Raw genomic sequence first — 16,561 nt, forward strand, 5'->3', positions numbered from 1 at the left:
TCCTTTACCTGTCTAACCCACTTCCTTTGGTACATAATGTACAACTAGACATAGGTCTGCAAAGAGAAGGAGGACATAGTTTCCAGCCTGGCAGGGTTCACTGCCACCAAAGGCTTCTGAAGGCCTCCTAACAACCTTGTCCATAATTTAAGTGAGAATTCATGTCTTCCTTGGAACTGTGCAGGCCCAGAGATGACGGGAACCCTTCCCTTCAAATTTCCATTTTTAGATGAGAACAAACACTCAAAACCACCCTCACAGTCATCACTGGTGAAAGACTCATTCACTCACAGCAGCTAGGAGGCCTTTTTTTCCTTAGGGTCTTTATTTAGCCTTGATGCTGGCTGTGCTCTGAGTACTTGAGCTAACAGAATGAGCCACGGGCTTATTATTAACAAAAGAATAGCTTCCCACAATGACACATCACAAATTTACCTCTGGTGGGGCAGGAATTCTGTAGTCCAATTTCACAACTCTGAGACGGTCTTGTGGCCTTCTGGAGTAAGTGGCCTAAATTACCTAGATGACACTGTTGGGTGGCCATTTGACCTTTTCTAGTTGAAGAAGGTCTATAGTAGGTCAACATTCATTCACTAGCATGAGCACTCATCTGTGCAGAAGGGGCGTCTTGACATGTAAAAGAGTCCCATGAGTAAGAGGGGTTACAGATAGGAACAGTGTTTACACCTTGGAATGAAGACAGATCAGTGACCAGCACCTTTGGAGAGGAAGTCTCAGCCTCCTTTACAGAAGGACTTTAGTCATAAGGGCCTATGCAGGGGATCTGGAGTAAACTCACGCTGGGGTGGAAGGCCAACACACAGATCTGATGACAGACCTGTGATGACAGATTCAGCGGCTGCCTAGCCACCTATGTCACTCACTCCAAAGTATGACCTTTTATCTCACTGGGAAGGCGTCAGTTGCTAAGAGCATCTTGCAAGGTAGAACCCAGACATCTGAAGACCCCAGAGCTTTCTGAATCCTTACAACAGAGGGGAGACAGCGTCTGCCTCATCTCTGTTTTGTGATAGTTGTGTTACTAAGAGGGTTTCGCATCCATCAGCTCTCCCTTCAGGCTGGGAAGCATGGTACCTGCCTGGCCTGGTCCATCTGCCTAATAGAGGCCCTGAGAGGGATGGCAGAAAGCAGGAGCCCGTGGTGCGTCACTCTACCTGGGTCTGTTATCATTGGACACCACAGCTCTGAAGTTCCGGGACATATCAATATTAAAAGGGAAAAACTGAAAATGCCTCACTGGCCCAGGACAGAATCTGCAAGCTGATTACTTAGAAATGGTTGGGCTCTCTTTTGGAATGAGGTAAAGATACAGAGAGTAAAAGCAACTGGAAGAGGAGCTGAGATCAATTGTTTTATAGTCTCAAGACTGGGGAATGGCCACTGAGGCCATTGTGCTTACTCAGGGCTATGGCACACTGATGACCACCAATGAGGACTTCATAGCACAGGAGGGGAACAGGCCTGTCCTGGCAGCCACCTTGGCTCTTGGCCTCAGGGCTTGGAGTTCAACTCTGACCTTCCATTCCTGGGGCAGAGGCCTGTTACCTGGCCTGAGCATCAGTATAGAGCTGGTGTGAGTAAAAGATTGAGATAAGAACAAGAGAAGGGCTACAGAACACAGAGGCACCAGCATACGGTGAGGTCAGCCCTGCCTTGTAGGAACACCTAGCTCTTTTCAGGCATGTTTGGGATCCACCTGTCATCAGAGGGGGAAACTTGAGACAGGAGTCCTCGCTTGGTCCTAGCATCTCAAATTCCATGAACTTATTCTTATGCACATCATGGCCACAGATCTTACTGTCTTAAGCATATTTAATCAGAAGGAAGGAGACATCCAGAGTGTAGCCAGAGGAAAGTTGGGCCTAGCACTGACTATCCCTGCTTCTCAGATTTCACCTTTATTTCTATCCGTCATTCAAAGAACAGGATATGAGGCACTCTCCCTAAATCAGCTTGATCTCAAGTTTTGAGATACCATGATACAGTTGAGGGGAGGGTTATGAAGCAAATGTACAGACACATCTAGGCCCAGATGGAAGGATGGCATGATGAGCACAGAAGGGGACTTCTCTTCCTCTCTACACCTGAGACCAGGAAAAGAAACGAAGGATAACTGTGGCCCCACACGCACCTGCCTCCCTCTCATCCTAGGCTGGAGGCAACAGGGGCCTGCACTTCCAGTGGGTGCCCTCAAGAAAGCCTCGCAGCATGCCAGAACCACCAGATCAACAGGGAAGTAGTGTGTGGGGACCTGTGGGTGGGGCTGCTGGCTGTACTGAATAACACGTGGCAGAGATCAGAGTAAGGGGCAAATCTGAGCATCTCACCCTGGTCGCAGGGGGACGTGGGTGCTGACTTGGATCGATCATCTTCAGATGGGGAGTTTCCAGAAGCTGGCTGTGGGGATTCAGCACCAGCAACGAGCTAAAGGGAAGGACAGAAGATGGGAGAGTCATCAGGAAGCAGGCTGGTGCTGTCGAAAGCATGACGGCTCCATAGGGAGGCCCAGGAGCACAGCAGCATCCATCAAACTGAGAGCAGGTGCTTAAGGCTTCACGTGCCAATTCAACAGAGGAACAAACCATGCAAGATTGCCACTGCCTCAGTATTTATCTTCTCCAAAGAAAAGCTCTGTTCCAGGCTTCCTGTAACAACGGCCCCCCATACCCCTCCACTCCTCATCCCTGCTGTCATCCCCACCCTCACAACCATCTATACAATGCAAGCTCTCTCACCAACTCAATGCAATACTGACTAGCTCTACTCCCGCTTGGAGTTTATTCATGATCTTATTCACCTTTATGTCAATAACAGCACCTGCAGGTGCATATTTTATGGGGTCCTCTACTCAGACAAACTTGCCAGTACTTTCACTGCCCCTAGTGGCTGGGACGAAGCGCTACACATAACAGATGCTCAGTCAATATTTTCAGCTATAGTTAAGCCTGTTGGCACATTTTAGTGGACTGATCCCAGTCACGTTAGTTTCCTGGAATAGTGCTGGCATGTCCGACTAAGTGCCAGTAATGAACTTTGAGATCACAAGCGTTTCTGCTCCCTCTGCTGGTGGTCTTCCCATTGTCTAGCAAAAGGTCTGAGGCCCCTGTAAAGACCACTTAGCTCCTGACCAAGGACGCAGCTCCCCTTCCTCCCCTAAAACTTAAGCTTTATATCAGGACTGCCACTGAGGTGAAGATGGCTGGATGACAGGCCCTTGGCCTTTTCTCTGCCCGTTCCTACATTTTCCCACGCTCGCCCTTTCTCACTGGGAGTCCACAAGCTTAAGTCTGCAAAAGCAAGGCAGCAGATGGGACCTTGCCACCAGAACCACAGTCGGTGTGAGTGCCTGAAAGAGCCAGGGCATAGCATTTCCCTCTAAACTGCTAGTGACAATGAATACTTCCGTGACTGTCATACTTCCAAGCAGGGAAATTCTCCTGAGACAGACTCTCTGGTGCCCATCACTGGTACACTGGCACCAGAGTCCTTGCTCAGCCTGTCTCTTCAGGAGGCCCTAGTAATAATGGCTAGTGTCACTCATTGGCTTTGCAACTCCGGTAACCTGGGGCCCCAAACAAAGCGTTTGTTTGTTTTTCCAGCAGGATTCACAGAATCCAGAGACCCAATGTTCAAGGCCTCACAGTCCTCGGGGAGAGGACAGGGTCTGCATGGCTTGAAAAACAGCTTTGTTTGTTGGGAAGACAGAAGAGACAGTTTAGAAGATGAACGTTATCCAGCCCCCCTCATGACTGGAAACATGGCTTCTCTGGGGCACGAGGGAAAAGACACGGGCAGGTTCAAAAACAAAAGAATGGGGAATATAGACTTCTTGGGAGCTACTTCAGGCAAGGGTAGAGGGAACGTGAGGAGTGAAGGCTGTGAGGCACCTAGGGACATTCCTGCTCTTCTGGAAAAGGACTTGGAGAATTTTGACCTGGCAGGCGGGGTTACACTGTACCTATCCACAGCAGCAGTGACCATCCAGATAACACGGCTCTCATAAGCTATTTTCCAAAGGCCTCTTAAATTTTCCAGAATGGGCTATTGTGACTGAAGCAGAACCCACCAGAGATGCCTGTAGCTCTGTTTACATCTACAGGCCCTGACTTGCCTAAAGAACACATCAGAAAATACAACTATTCTTCGTCACACTTAGAACATCATATGGATATATTAAGGCTTTAAAGGCTTAATATATTCTTAAGGCTCTAAAGAAAGGCTATGTGTTCTCAAGCATTCCTCCATCAGCTCAGTGCTGGAGAGCTGTCAGAAACCATGGCTTTCTGTCTGAAGGAGTTGGCCCATCTGTGCACCCACTTATCCTCAGCACCGGGGGCCAAATTCAAACACTGGCAGTGCCTTGTGACAGCTCTGGGAGCAGGTCAGTCTGCTTCAGCGGCTAGAGCAGCAGTTCTCGCCCTGTGGGTCAAGACCCCAGGGAGGGCAGGGGGAGGGAAACGACCCTAAGACCACCTGAGAAGAGGGATATTTACATTTCGATTCACAGCAGTAGCAAAATTACAGTAATGAATTAGCAATTAAATTAATTTCATGGTCGGGGTCACCACAACATGAGGAACTGTACTAACGGGCCACAGCATTAGGAAGGTTGCGAGCACTGGATGACAGCGCCGTGCTTTACCTAGAAGGGACCTCAAGGTCCTTATTGCAAAGCTTTTTTTCTCTGGTGAACTTTTTATTCTGTTGTGCTCCTGAGAATTGAGCCCAAGGTTTCAAGGACACGTGAAAAAGAACTCTATCACTAGGCCATCCCAAGCCACACATAACTCTTAATGCTCGGTCACCTGCTTCCTCCAATGTTGAGGTATCTGAGACTTACCTGCTACCTGGCCTCTTTCTACAAACACATATTATTTTGAATAAGATAATAATAATAAGCCTAAACCCAGGAATCATACACCCTCACTCAAGAGTACCCTCAAGAGCAGGCCCAGAGACCCCACCTAGCGGTCCCTACCTTTTTCCTCCTCTGGCCGCTGTTGGTGATTTTGTCTGGAGTAACGCCGAGGTCAGCCAGCACTTTGGCAATTCCTCTGGCGTCCACCCCACAGTTGGGAGCCACGTTGGTCTCACATCGCCGGTGAACATTCATTTTGCAGACTGTAAGGAAACATGAAGGACAGACATCCAGTTCTCATGCCTGAAACATGGCCCTTACCAAATTACAGACATGCTCATCTGACAGAGGTTGGAGAATGGAGAAAAAGAATATAGAGAAAGCCTGCCACCCATCCCATTACAGAGAACCACAATCACCCATCAGCCGCCTTGCAGAGAATGTCTGGAAGGTGTCTCTGGCTGTTTCTCTCTGATGCTTTTACTACCTACATGAATAAGAGCATGCAGACGGCACACTTACACTTCCTACAGGGGAACAGGAACCTTCTGTAGGAACCAAATTCTTTTCATTGACCTAAGCTGGATTCTAGGCCCAAATGGATGCATGCCACATATGTGGTCTGCTCACTGTTCTGCTGTGGATCACATGACACAGGGAGAGCTCCCTGGTAATCACAGGAGATGTTCAGCCAGCTTCCCACAGGGCCAGAGGAAAACAAACAGCCCTGAAACAGGCCAATGGGTTTTGGCTTGTCCCACTCAGGCCTTGCCCTGAGAAGAAACATCTTGTTTGAGCTTTATCGCTGGGTTTTGTCAGATCCTTACTAACCTGGGGAGACATTAAGTCTAGACCCCTCTAGTCATCCTATTTCACCTGAAGCCTGAGCTGGGAGCCCTGTGGGGCCTTATACTCCATAGGCATAAGCTATCCATAAGATACTACCTCACAGAGGATTTACTGCCAGCCCTTTGACCTGGCAGATCATATCTGCTTACCAAGAAAAAAAAAATACAAAATATAATAGTCTGAGGAGATGGAGCAACAGATCTAGACTCTGACGTGGCAAGGATGTTGGAACTATGACCCTGGAAACTGTGGCTAATATGCATTAAGAAAATCTGAGGGAGCAGCTCAGTGGTAGAATGCTTGCCTGACCTCCCTTGCAGAGTTCTGGGTTCCATCTTGGATGCTGGGGAGGGGGAGCAGTTTAAGGATAACTGTCTTCTAAAAGTTTCCACTTACCTTCCAAACCTAACTATGGCCCAAGCCTCTGGCACAGGGGCCTTTGGAAGATGCTTGAAACCTGATCTATCCCATTGGGTATGACAGTGCTTATTTTACTTAACGAGGCTCCCAAACGGCAAAGGACGTGATGCTGGCACTGGCAGCTAGTTGTCACAAGTATTCTGTTCTGTTATTAGCTATTGTGCCTCATTTATAAATGAAACGCTGTCATAGGCATAATATAGAAAGAAACACAGAATTCATAGAATTTACAGTTTCCCCGCTCCATTGGGGGCTCTTGGTCATATCTCTTGCCACTTCCATGAGGGTTTGAGAGTAAATCTGCTTCCTTGTATCACAGTATATTAACCTCGGATGCACACATTTTAGAACAAGAAAGGCCACTGTAGTAAAAGAGGGGCAGCGCACAGTGATAATCAAGTCAGCTCACTGAGCAGACAGAATTCCTAAGATGGATGCAGCTAGCAAGAGAACATCAAAATTTATTCCGTAAAAAATGAAAAATAGATGCTTCCACTGTTAGATCTGTTAGTTAGACTTCAATACTCCTCTATCACAGAGGAACAGCCTTGAAGACAGAAAACCATCAAGGCCATAGCCAAATGCTGCAATGGTGTCAATCACCTGGATATAATTGGCTATTTCACCCAACAGAAAGGCACACATTCTCTTCAAGTACACATGAAAACTTCATTTTATTCACCATAAGCTGGACCATAAAATGCCTTTAAAAACTGTTTTCGAAGATGTAACTTTACATCTTGGCCTTCAACAGGCCATGGTACGAGGTACACAGGGGTGCAGTTGGGTCCAGGATGGGGTAGGGGGTAGCTGTTCAAGAGAAGTAACTGCTGTAGCGACTCCATCACTATACTCCAGCTCTAAGGCTGCAAGCATGCTGTATGCTAGGACAGTGAAAGCAGGAGTGGTCCAGCACTGCCAGATGGTCAGCAGGCTTTAGGACCAAGGGTAGGCCATGCCTACGATGGGTTTGAGGCTGGGGTTGAAATGGCAGCAGGAGCTCCATGGCTGTTGGAGCCATGGGAGTTGGTAGCATCAGCAAGCTGCCTACCCCATGCCCACTAAAACACCTATCCACACACTACCATGTCAAGAATCCGAAACAGCTGTATTACAAAACAAGGGCTTCCTCCTGGGAACTCTCCACAAGCGTTGGATGGATGAGGTCCAGGACAAGGGTGGTCATCACAACAAAATACACTCTGAGAATAAAGTGCAGTGGGGAGCGGTCACACACGACTGTGATACCAGCACTCAGGGAGGCAGAGGCAGGTGAATACCTGTGAGTTCAAGGCCAGCCTGGTCTGCAAAGTGATTCCAGGACAGCCAAAGCTACACAGAGAAACCCTGTCTTGGGAAGAAAAACAAAACAAAACAACAACAACAAAAAAGAATAGGGAAGCGGGACCGAAAAGATGGCCCAGCCTAGGCTCACCACCAAAATGTCAATAAGAGAGGAACTGTGTCATCAAAGCAGCACACATGAACTGTTACGTTGCTCTGGAAGAAAATGGGAGATCACTGATTTCTAGAGAGCCGCTGAAATTCTAAGGGAGTAAAACAGCAAAAAGAAAACACAGCACCAAGAGGCAGGTACCAGGCTGGAATGCGGCAGTCTGGCTCAGAGGGTGAGCGCTAACCACTGAAGTTCACGCTGTGGGATTGTTAAAGCCATACTTTTACCTTTTATTCCAAAAACTGTATAGCATTTATATGGTATATTTATATGAATTTAGAGCACAGTGGAGTGGAACTGAATGTCAGTAACAGAAAGATAACTAGAGAATCATGAGCAATGCACTCCCAACTAAAAGAAGACACCCAAGAAAAAAGCTGATTGACACGGCAAAGTACAGCTTATCAAAATTAATGAGATGTAGCCAAAGCAGTGCTTACAGGGAAATTTATAGCACCAAATGTATGTATAATAGAAAAGAAAAAAAAAAAAAAGCCTTAAAACCAGTCACGTAAGCTTTTGTGTAAGAAACTAGAAAAAAAATGTACAAATTAAATCCAGATAAGGAAAAGATAAAAATTAGATCAAAATCAATTGAATTGAAAATGCAAAGTCAACTGAGGAAAAAGCTGGCTCTTTTAAAAGACCAATGAGCCTTTCACCAGGGAGGAACAAAAAGTGCAAAAAAACCACAATTGTTGGGCCTTCTGCATTGTAGGCAAGTGCTCTATCACTGAGGTACAACCCAGCCCCGACAGAGCCGTAATATATCTGAAATGAAAAATAGCAGAATTAAATGCATCACCTACCAAAGCTCCTAAAGGAAGAAAGGGCCAACAGGAATAGCTTTACCACTAGTAAAATTTAGTCAATAATCAATTACCTTCTGAAAAAGAAAGCACTGTGCCAAAATACATTCATGGGTCAAGGCTGCCAAAAACTTAAGGAAGAAAAACCAATTCTCTGACATCTCTTTGAGGAAACAGAGGCAGAGAAGATATTTCTTAACTCATCATGAATCATAATATCAAAACAAGAAAAGACAGTGAAAAGCTGCAAGGCAAGGTCTTCCCTGTTAGACACAAACACTCAAAAAATAAAAATAAAAAAGTGACAATAACCCTTAACAAAATAGTAGCAAAATTAATTTAACAATGAATTAAATCTAACAGGGAATTAAATGCCATGATCTTATGGAATTATTCCAAGTATGCAATGCAGTTTCAATATTTGGAACAAGACCTTTTCTTCCTAAACCTTGCCATCATTATTCTGGAGATCATAACTGAGAGATAAGCACAAACACAAACACAAGAAACACAGAACACACGTGCAGAGAGGAAACCAAAGGGCCCCTGTCTGCAGAGGCAAATGTCTGGAGAAAACATGACAGAATAGAAATGAATGGAGAAAGAAGAAAGAGGAGGTGGGGAGAAGGGGAAAGTCAAAAGGAAAGAGAAAGGAAGGAGAGAGGAGAAACAGAGAAAACTCTCTTAGAGCTTATAATTGGTTATAACATGTTCAGGACACAGGGTTAATATAAAAAGGCAATCAATCACCTACATACCAATGAATACATGGATTTTAACACTAAAACCATTGCTACTTCAACTATCACTCCTAAATTATATGTGTGTGGCTCATATGAGAAAATTATGAAATTATGAAAAAATATGAAAAACTATGAAACTATGATTTTTTAAAAGTCAAAGAATTAAATTTCTGGAGTTTCATCCCATGTTTATGGACTGAACGCTTTGGTGGTGTGAGTGAGAAGGGACCCCATAGGCTTATATTGTTTGAATACTTGGTCCTTGTTTGGTGGAACTATTAGGGAAGGATTGGCTTTGCTGATGATGGTGTGTCACTGGGGGTGGGCTTTGGGGTGTCAAAAGACATCCCCAGTCTCCTCTCTGCTTCCTGTTTGTGGATTAAAATGTGATCTATCCGCTGTTCTGGTCACCATGCCTACACACACATATGCACAATCAGACATCACTATACCATTCTATTAATATTAAAATTGACAAAATCCAAAATACTGACAACATCAAATATTGGTTAAAATTTGAGATATAAAAACCTTATTAATTGCAAGTTGAAGGGCGGAGGAAGAATGGCATAGCCATTTTAGCTGTTTAGACAGCTCAGTGGGCCCCCTCTCCCCTGACACACACACACACACCAAAACAAAACATTCTCTTTACCATATAATCCAGCAATTACACATCTGGCAGTCACTACACCTAAATCAGATGAAAATTTATATCCACACCAAAAACCTACTTGTGGATGCTTTCGGCATCTGTATTGGTGAAATCATGCAAATGTGTAAGCCAGCGAGAGGCTTCGTGAAGGCAGACAAATGACCTTTGGAATAGCCAGACATTTGACTGCTGACTGGTCTTAAACATTAAACTTCACACCATGGGACAGCTCGGGAGACTATTAAACATTTTCCTATGAAAGCGTTGAGTTGAAAGGTTGCATACCGCACCATCCGGTTGAATGGCACCCTGAAAAAGTCAAACTGTGGGAGTGACACAAGGGTTAAGAGGGAAGTAGGAGGGGGGAGATCACCGGGGGCTTTTAGGTCAGTAGTGTCCTTCTCCTGCTTCCTGCCTCCTGCATGCCTAGTGTTGGGTCCAGTCCCACAGGTCTTCCGATGCCCACCATAAGCCCCCATGTGAACTGGGACGTCACATGATAATGACGTGTTGGTGTAGGCTCAGCTTGAATGTATCACTCTGAGGTGAAGCACTCATGGTGGGCCCATGCATGTGCGTTGACAGGGATCTGTGGGGAATCCCTACACTTCATCAGCTTTGCTATGAGACCCAAACTTCCCTAAAATCTAAGGTCTATAAAGCAACTAAGAAGCTGTTTCAAGAATGAAACCAAGCAGGGGGTGCTAGGCCTCCTGCCTGCCCCAGAGAGCGTGATCACTGGCCTGGAGTGGGCACAGCATTAGATGGTCCAACTGAATGGACGAAGGCAGCATGAGGACGTGTGGAAGAGAAGCTTTCTCTGTTAAAAACACAGAAAGAAAACTCCACCATAGCCCTGTGGGTCTGAGCCAGATACCACTAAGAAGGCCTGAGCATCCTCCGGCAGGTCACACAGATCAAAACACTTTGCTCTGCTTGGCTTTCTAGCCACGCCATCCCACCCATCGGCGACAACCCTGGACAACTAACTCCCTTGCTCAAGAGCAGCTAAGTTGTTCACACAGTTTAAACACTGGCGCCCTCTGCTGTTGACATGTCAGACCTGTCCTTCCTTGGGATAGATTTGGGGTGACAGGTTAGTGAGTGAACTGGTGGTTGGCAGAAGGGCTTTGTCTTTCTTTGGGGGAAAAGGAGAAAAACCAATGCACACATCAGTCAACTCAGACAACTTGAGGAAGTGGCAGAGAAAGCCTAACTCATGGGGCAAGGCTGGCTGGGCATGGGGCACTGGGTGACTGACGTATCTGCAGTGGAAGCACAGGCTCCTGGAGGCTGGAGTGACCCGGGGAGGCAGCAGACAAAAAGTGAAATAGATGTGCCAGCTGGGAATAAAAGAAACCTGAGCTATGTTCACATGAATTGTTCTAATGAGTCATCAACATCACACACACCCATGCACACATGCACACACTCACACGCACAGGAGACTATGGGGGAATACCAAACAATGTCGTGGTCCCAAACTCCTCCCTGTTCTGAACTCCTCCCTGAACTGCCTGGTTCTTGGAGAAAAAAAAAAAAAAAAAGAGCCAAAAAGAAACAAGCCACGATGCCTAGGTGACGCTCTTATTTATTTTAAAGAGCCACTATTGTGCTGCTACTTAGGTTTCATCCCTGGTGAGTTGAGCACCTACTATGTGCAGGTGGGACCACAGCAGCAGGGCCATGCCTGACCAGTCCTGGATTCGGGCATGTGGACCCACATCTTCTGTGTTATGCTCCATGACTGGGGGAAGGGTTTCTGTTTTCACCTTCTCCCCAGGCTGACATCCTGAGGGGGAGGGGTAACAGCCACAGCTGAAGCAGTACCTGGACCTGAGTGGGCTGCGAGAATGCTTCGTGCTAGGGTGAGGCGGCTCTTGCAGGCAAGCACGAATGCACACAGAAAGGCGTGGAAAGCCCTAAAGCAAATGCTTTAATAGCAGTGAAGTCTCAGGTGGAAGTATAAAGACAACAAAAAGCACACTACTTTATACACATTTTCTTTTAAGTCTCTTTTAATCGCTCACAGCGAGGATATATCTTTATATTACTGGTGCACATTTAATTCTAAAAATAAACAACAGGTTGTGACAAGGGGTCTAGTGGTTTATAAATAACAAAGGCTCAAAATTTGAAACTGATGAGAATGAAAATTCTTTTGTTTTTAGATATCCAAAGCACTTTTGTATAAAAGGAAAACAGAGGTGGGTATGGTGGTACTTGTCTGCATTCCTAACACTCAGGAGCTGAGACAGGAGGATCGCAAGTTCCAGGTTAGACTGATTTACTACTGAGATCTTTTTTCAGAAAAAAAGATGGCGGAGGGAGGAGAAGGAGGAAGGAAGAAGAAGGGTGACCTGTCTATCCATGTGGCCCTGCACAGCTGTCCTCTGAGGTCCGTGGCTACATTACTTTTCTATTACATTCAAATGGCAGAAGGGCAGATGGTGACTCGCATGTGGTCCCCCAACAAAGCAGTAATCAAACCAAGACCTTGAGGGGTTCTCCCAACCCACAACCTGCAGTCTCTACAAACAACAGCTTCCCAAGAATTCTGCTGATCTGTGTCACCTAAGACGGATCTCAGAGAGAGCGGCTGGGGCCAGGGAAGAACCTCCAAGCTAGCCATTCCCAAAGCACACATTCCTCTCGCCTCACTGCACAGCTGTGACAGTCAGAGGAGCCCTGACAGGCATGATAGAGCACAGGGCTTTGGGAGAGGCCAGACTGCAATCTGTAAAGGAGATCTGGCTTCCTCAGTAAACTGTCTCCTGGTGTCTTCCGACTTCTGGTGGCCGGGCTGAAATGGGAGTGAGGGTGCGCAGGCAGAATGGAAATGGGGAATGGGAGCATTTAAATGGCCTAGAGGTGAATGGCACACTTGTCCAGGTACGCACAAGTGGTGACCTGAACCTTGGAAGCTCATTTCTAGGCTGTTGATAATGGCTGTTATGCTCTACAGAGCAAGAGGTGGTGCCAAGGGCCCTACACTGCGCTCAGCCTAGAATCACAGGCAACGAAAGGAGTGGACACTTCCATCTGCCTGCTTAGAGCTGGTATCTGCCTGACCATGCTTGAGTTGCTCAGCTGCCCAGCAACTGTGAGAGCCTCGTCCCTCTGGGGTAAGGGCAGGGGAAGGACAGCCTGAAGGTCAGAGGCCAGCTCCTGATAGGTTCCTGGCTGTGTGTGTTGGCACTTACTGCACAGTATGTCAGTTCTCTGCTTCTCCGTCATTCAACAGAAGCACAGTTTCACAGTGCACCACAACATTCCCTTCACTGTCCGACCATAGACCACATAGACAAGGTTGGTCCTGGAAGATGACGCCACTTAGGGGACCAGGCTCCCTGAGGGGTGGGGCGACTGTACATAGATCACTGGCCACACTAAAAATCTGTCACGTTTGTCTCAGTCGCTCCTTCATTATCATCTTCTTCCTGGCTGCCTAAACATCCTGAAAACACTGGCCCTACACATTCTCACTTTGGCCTATGTACTCGAGGTGGAATTCCAGTGTCCCTCCTGTGGTAGCCAAGAGCCTTCTCACTAGGAACTCATGTTTCATGTCTTACCTTAGGTAAAGTCCTGTGTGTGTGTGTGTGTGTGTGTGTGTGTGTGTGTGTGTGTGTGTGTTGAGGCAGGGTTTCTCTGTGTAGCCTTTGCTGTCCTGGGTCTCACTCTATAGACCAGGCTGGCCTCAAACTCACAGAGACCTGTCTGCCTCTGCCTTCTCAGTGCTGGGATGAAATGTTAATGGCATTTGGTACTACTCACCTTTCACTTCCATTCTCCCTGCTCCTGCCTAACATGTGTGGGGAGCTGTTTCTCGCCAATCTTTGCTATTTTCTCTTCTTCCCCTGTGGTCCTTCCTTCCTGTTGCCTTTGCAGGATTATGCTAGATTCAAGCACCCCAGGCCCTGATATGTCCATCTTTTGACTCTTCTCTCTTCATACCTGAGGGCCTTAGCCAGAGGGTGGCATCATTGGAAATGCTAAGCCAACCCCCATCCGCCCACCGGGTTTCAACAAGAATGGCCAGCAACAAAATGGCTCCATCTTCCAGGAACATGCTCAATTTAACCAATCTATCCCCACTGCAACCTTATCACTTTGCCCCCAGCCCTGGCCCCCACCTGTAGCTCCTATTCCAGAGACTGTTCCATTATCTTTCCAGCTGGTCCCGCCACTCTAGACAATGAATTACTCCACTTTAATATATTATCTTCCTCTCTATTTCTACTGCAACCATGCTTTACAATGTCCATCATGCCTTAGTAAAATCCCTGCAATAATCAGTGCGTCCATATTCTGCTTATTTCCTTACAGTCTATTTCTTTTTAAAGTGATTATTTATTAAATTAATCAGAACAAAAAATTTTAAAAGACCTGACCATTCTCCATGTAAGCATTTTATTTTGTTCACGGTTTAGGGTACACTGGATTATATCCACAACTAGACCCTTTATTCGGGGTCCAGGAATATGTTCCCACTTGGCACAGCCATGTTATCCCCAGGGTTACCCAGCACCCCCACGGGAGCAAACAGTTTGCAGAGGCCTAGCAGGGACCGAGGGAGGAACCCGGGCTGCAGGGCCAAACTCCACTTCTGTTAATGAGCTGTGGGTGTGTACAAGTTACTTCACGACCATGGGGATGTGGCCATCTACGTTCAGCCCATGGAGGAGCTGTGGACAGCGTAGGTAACAATGTCCTAGCATGACTCTCTCCATGAGTCAGCTCTGAGCGGAGGCTAGAGCGAGGAAACCACCAGTGTATAGCCATTCCTTCAATATCTTCAAAACGATGCCTTCCCTTCTGGTCCAGGGCCTCTTTTCTTTAACTCTCCCATCTTCTTTTCCCCCAAGTTGCTGGCCATTTTACAAGGCACAGTCACGTCCTCCTTGCTATGTTTCCTCAAAACTCATGACCAATAACTTGCAAGAGAGGTCTTAACAGGCAAGCAGTCGGGAGACAATGGCTTACCAATTGGCTGGCCAATGCCCCACCCAAATCTGGAACCTACTTCAGGAAGAAATGCTACAAGGGCAGAATGTTTCCTTCCAAGAAGAAGAAATCAAGGGACGCATGGGTATTGGGCTGAGGGGTCCAGAGGAGACTCACCTTTACACTGCAAGCCCTGCCGCAAGAGGCCCCAGAGCAGGGACCCACAGTGGTCACAGAACGTGGGGACCTTGTAGTTGTGGATCCCGAACTTGTGGGGCATGTTGACACTGAACCGTTGGGAGCCCACCTGCAGGGACAGGAAGACACAGGGTCAGCACTCAGCTCATTGCTCCCTGACTCCTGGGAGGATTCTTAGGGAATTCCATGCTCTGAAGGCACATTGTAGGCCCCTGAAGGAAGCCTCTCCTCTGGCCCAGCTTTCACTTCTGCAGTCATCCTCATTCACAGGCAAGACGAGACTGGTCCCCATGCATGCTCTTCCAAGGCTACAGGCCTCTACATGATCATAACACACAATTAGCAATGATCACCTCACACTGAAGTCACTCACATGACATCACCAAGTGCTTTTAGCACGGCTTTGTGCACAGAGGACTACCTGGGGGAAGAGAAGCTTCCAGCAGCTTAAGACGAAACCCAGGATCTCATAAAGTAGCACATGATTGTAGCACAGCATGGAAGATAAAATAGAGCTGTGGCCACAGGACAGTGAGGTGGGTACTAATGCTGTAAACCCTACCCCCACCATAGGAGGTGGGGCTACTGTCTACTCAACTCCTCTGACAAGGAAACGAAAGCACTGGGATTCAGAAACACGCTTATAAGCCCAACAGATGCAAAGACAGGCTTCTGTCCCCATGTGTCCAATTTCAGAGCTCAGGGTTCTAATGCCCTCTGCTGCTATGTGCCCATTAGTGAGAAGAGGAGTAAGGTGTGGGACAGGACAGACACAAAGGATGTTGCATAGAAACTTAGGTGTCTGGGCAATGAGCTCAGCTTTACCAACAAACCTCTAGTGAGGTCTCATTCAGGTTTTCTGGCTCCCTAGGACCTCAGATTTCTCATCTGGAAGATAAGGATGGTCCCCCTGGCCTGCCTGATGTCATAGGAAGGTGGGGCCAGCAAACTCATGGAGGAGAAAAGATGGGGGCATGAAGAGGTCTACAGAGCCAAGTCACCAGTTGGGACAGTCGCCCTTCTTGAGTCTCCTGGGAACCTCTCTGGAGCTGCTCCTTGCCAGTCTGGTGAAGCAGCCACATGAAACAGCCCTTCTCAGACAGGGCAGGACAGCGTGGGGAGGAAAGTGCACTTCTAACTCCAGCAATCACGGAGAGGTAGTGTGTAGTGTGGCTTGGATCGTGAGCTCAGTGTGAAGTGGAAAGGCCCCTTTGAGGGCTCAGGGTCAATGAGAGCCAGATACAGACACTGATGAGGGTGTGAATACAAAGCCAGGCCTATGGAGTTCCCTGTTATTCAGCTCCCAGAAATGGTTGGTCTCCCATGGAGCCAGAATGCTACTAATACTTCTTTCATATACGGGCCATCCATTAGGGTCCTGTCAGAATATAAGTTCTCCAGGGTTACCTTAGATTTATGGCTTAGGGATGTCATGCTTGTCAACCATGAGCCCCCCTCTCTGACTCCTAAGGTTGGATGAGGTTGCTGTGCTCACCATTCCTACAGCCCTGAAGACATGGTGATGCATAATGAGACGAGAAGCCAACCTACCAGGCATAACTTAATAAAGACATGATTGACACACTTAAGGTAAAAAGGTAGGGA

General features: G+C 47.1%; 1 protein-coding gene across 2 annotated transcripts in view; it reads right to left on the reverse strand.

The window, feature by feature from the left end:
• Window positions 1–16,561, reverse strand: part of Prkce (protein kinase C epsilon) — a 482,657-nt gene that overhangs the window by 170,102 nt on the left and 295,994 nt on the right. For both annotated transcript variants that reach the window (XM_060363396.1, XM_060363401.1), the window contains exons 6-8: window positions 14,936–15,065; window positions 5,000–5,142; window positions 2,349–2,445 (exon numbers count right to left, since the gene is read on the reverse strand). In XM_060363396.1, the coding sequence (XP_060219379.1) occupies window positions 2,349–2,445; window positions 5,000–5,142; window positions 14,936–15,065 (370 nt within the window). The remainder of the gene's footprint in view (window positions 1–2,348; window positions 2,446–4,999; window positions 5,143–14,935; window positions 15,066–16,561) is intronic.

Source organism: Meriones unguiculatus, chromosome 1 (genome assembly GCF_030254825.1).
Source record: "Meriones unguiculatus strain TT.TT164.6M chromosome 1, Bangor_MerUng_6.1, whole genome shotgun sequence".
In the NCBI taxonomy this organism is placed as follows: Eukaryota; Metazoa; Chordata; class Mammalia; order Rodentia; family Muridae; genus Meriones; species Meriones unguiculatus.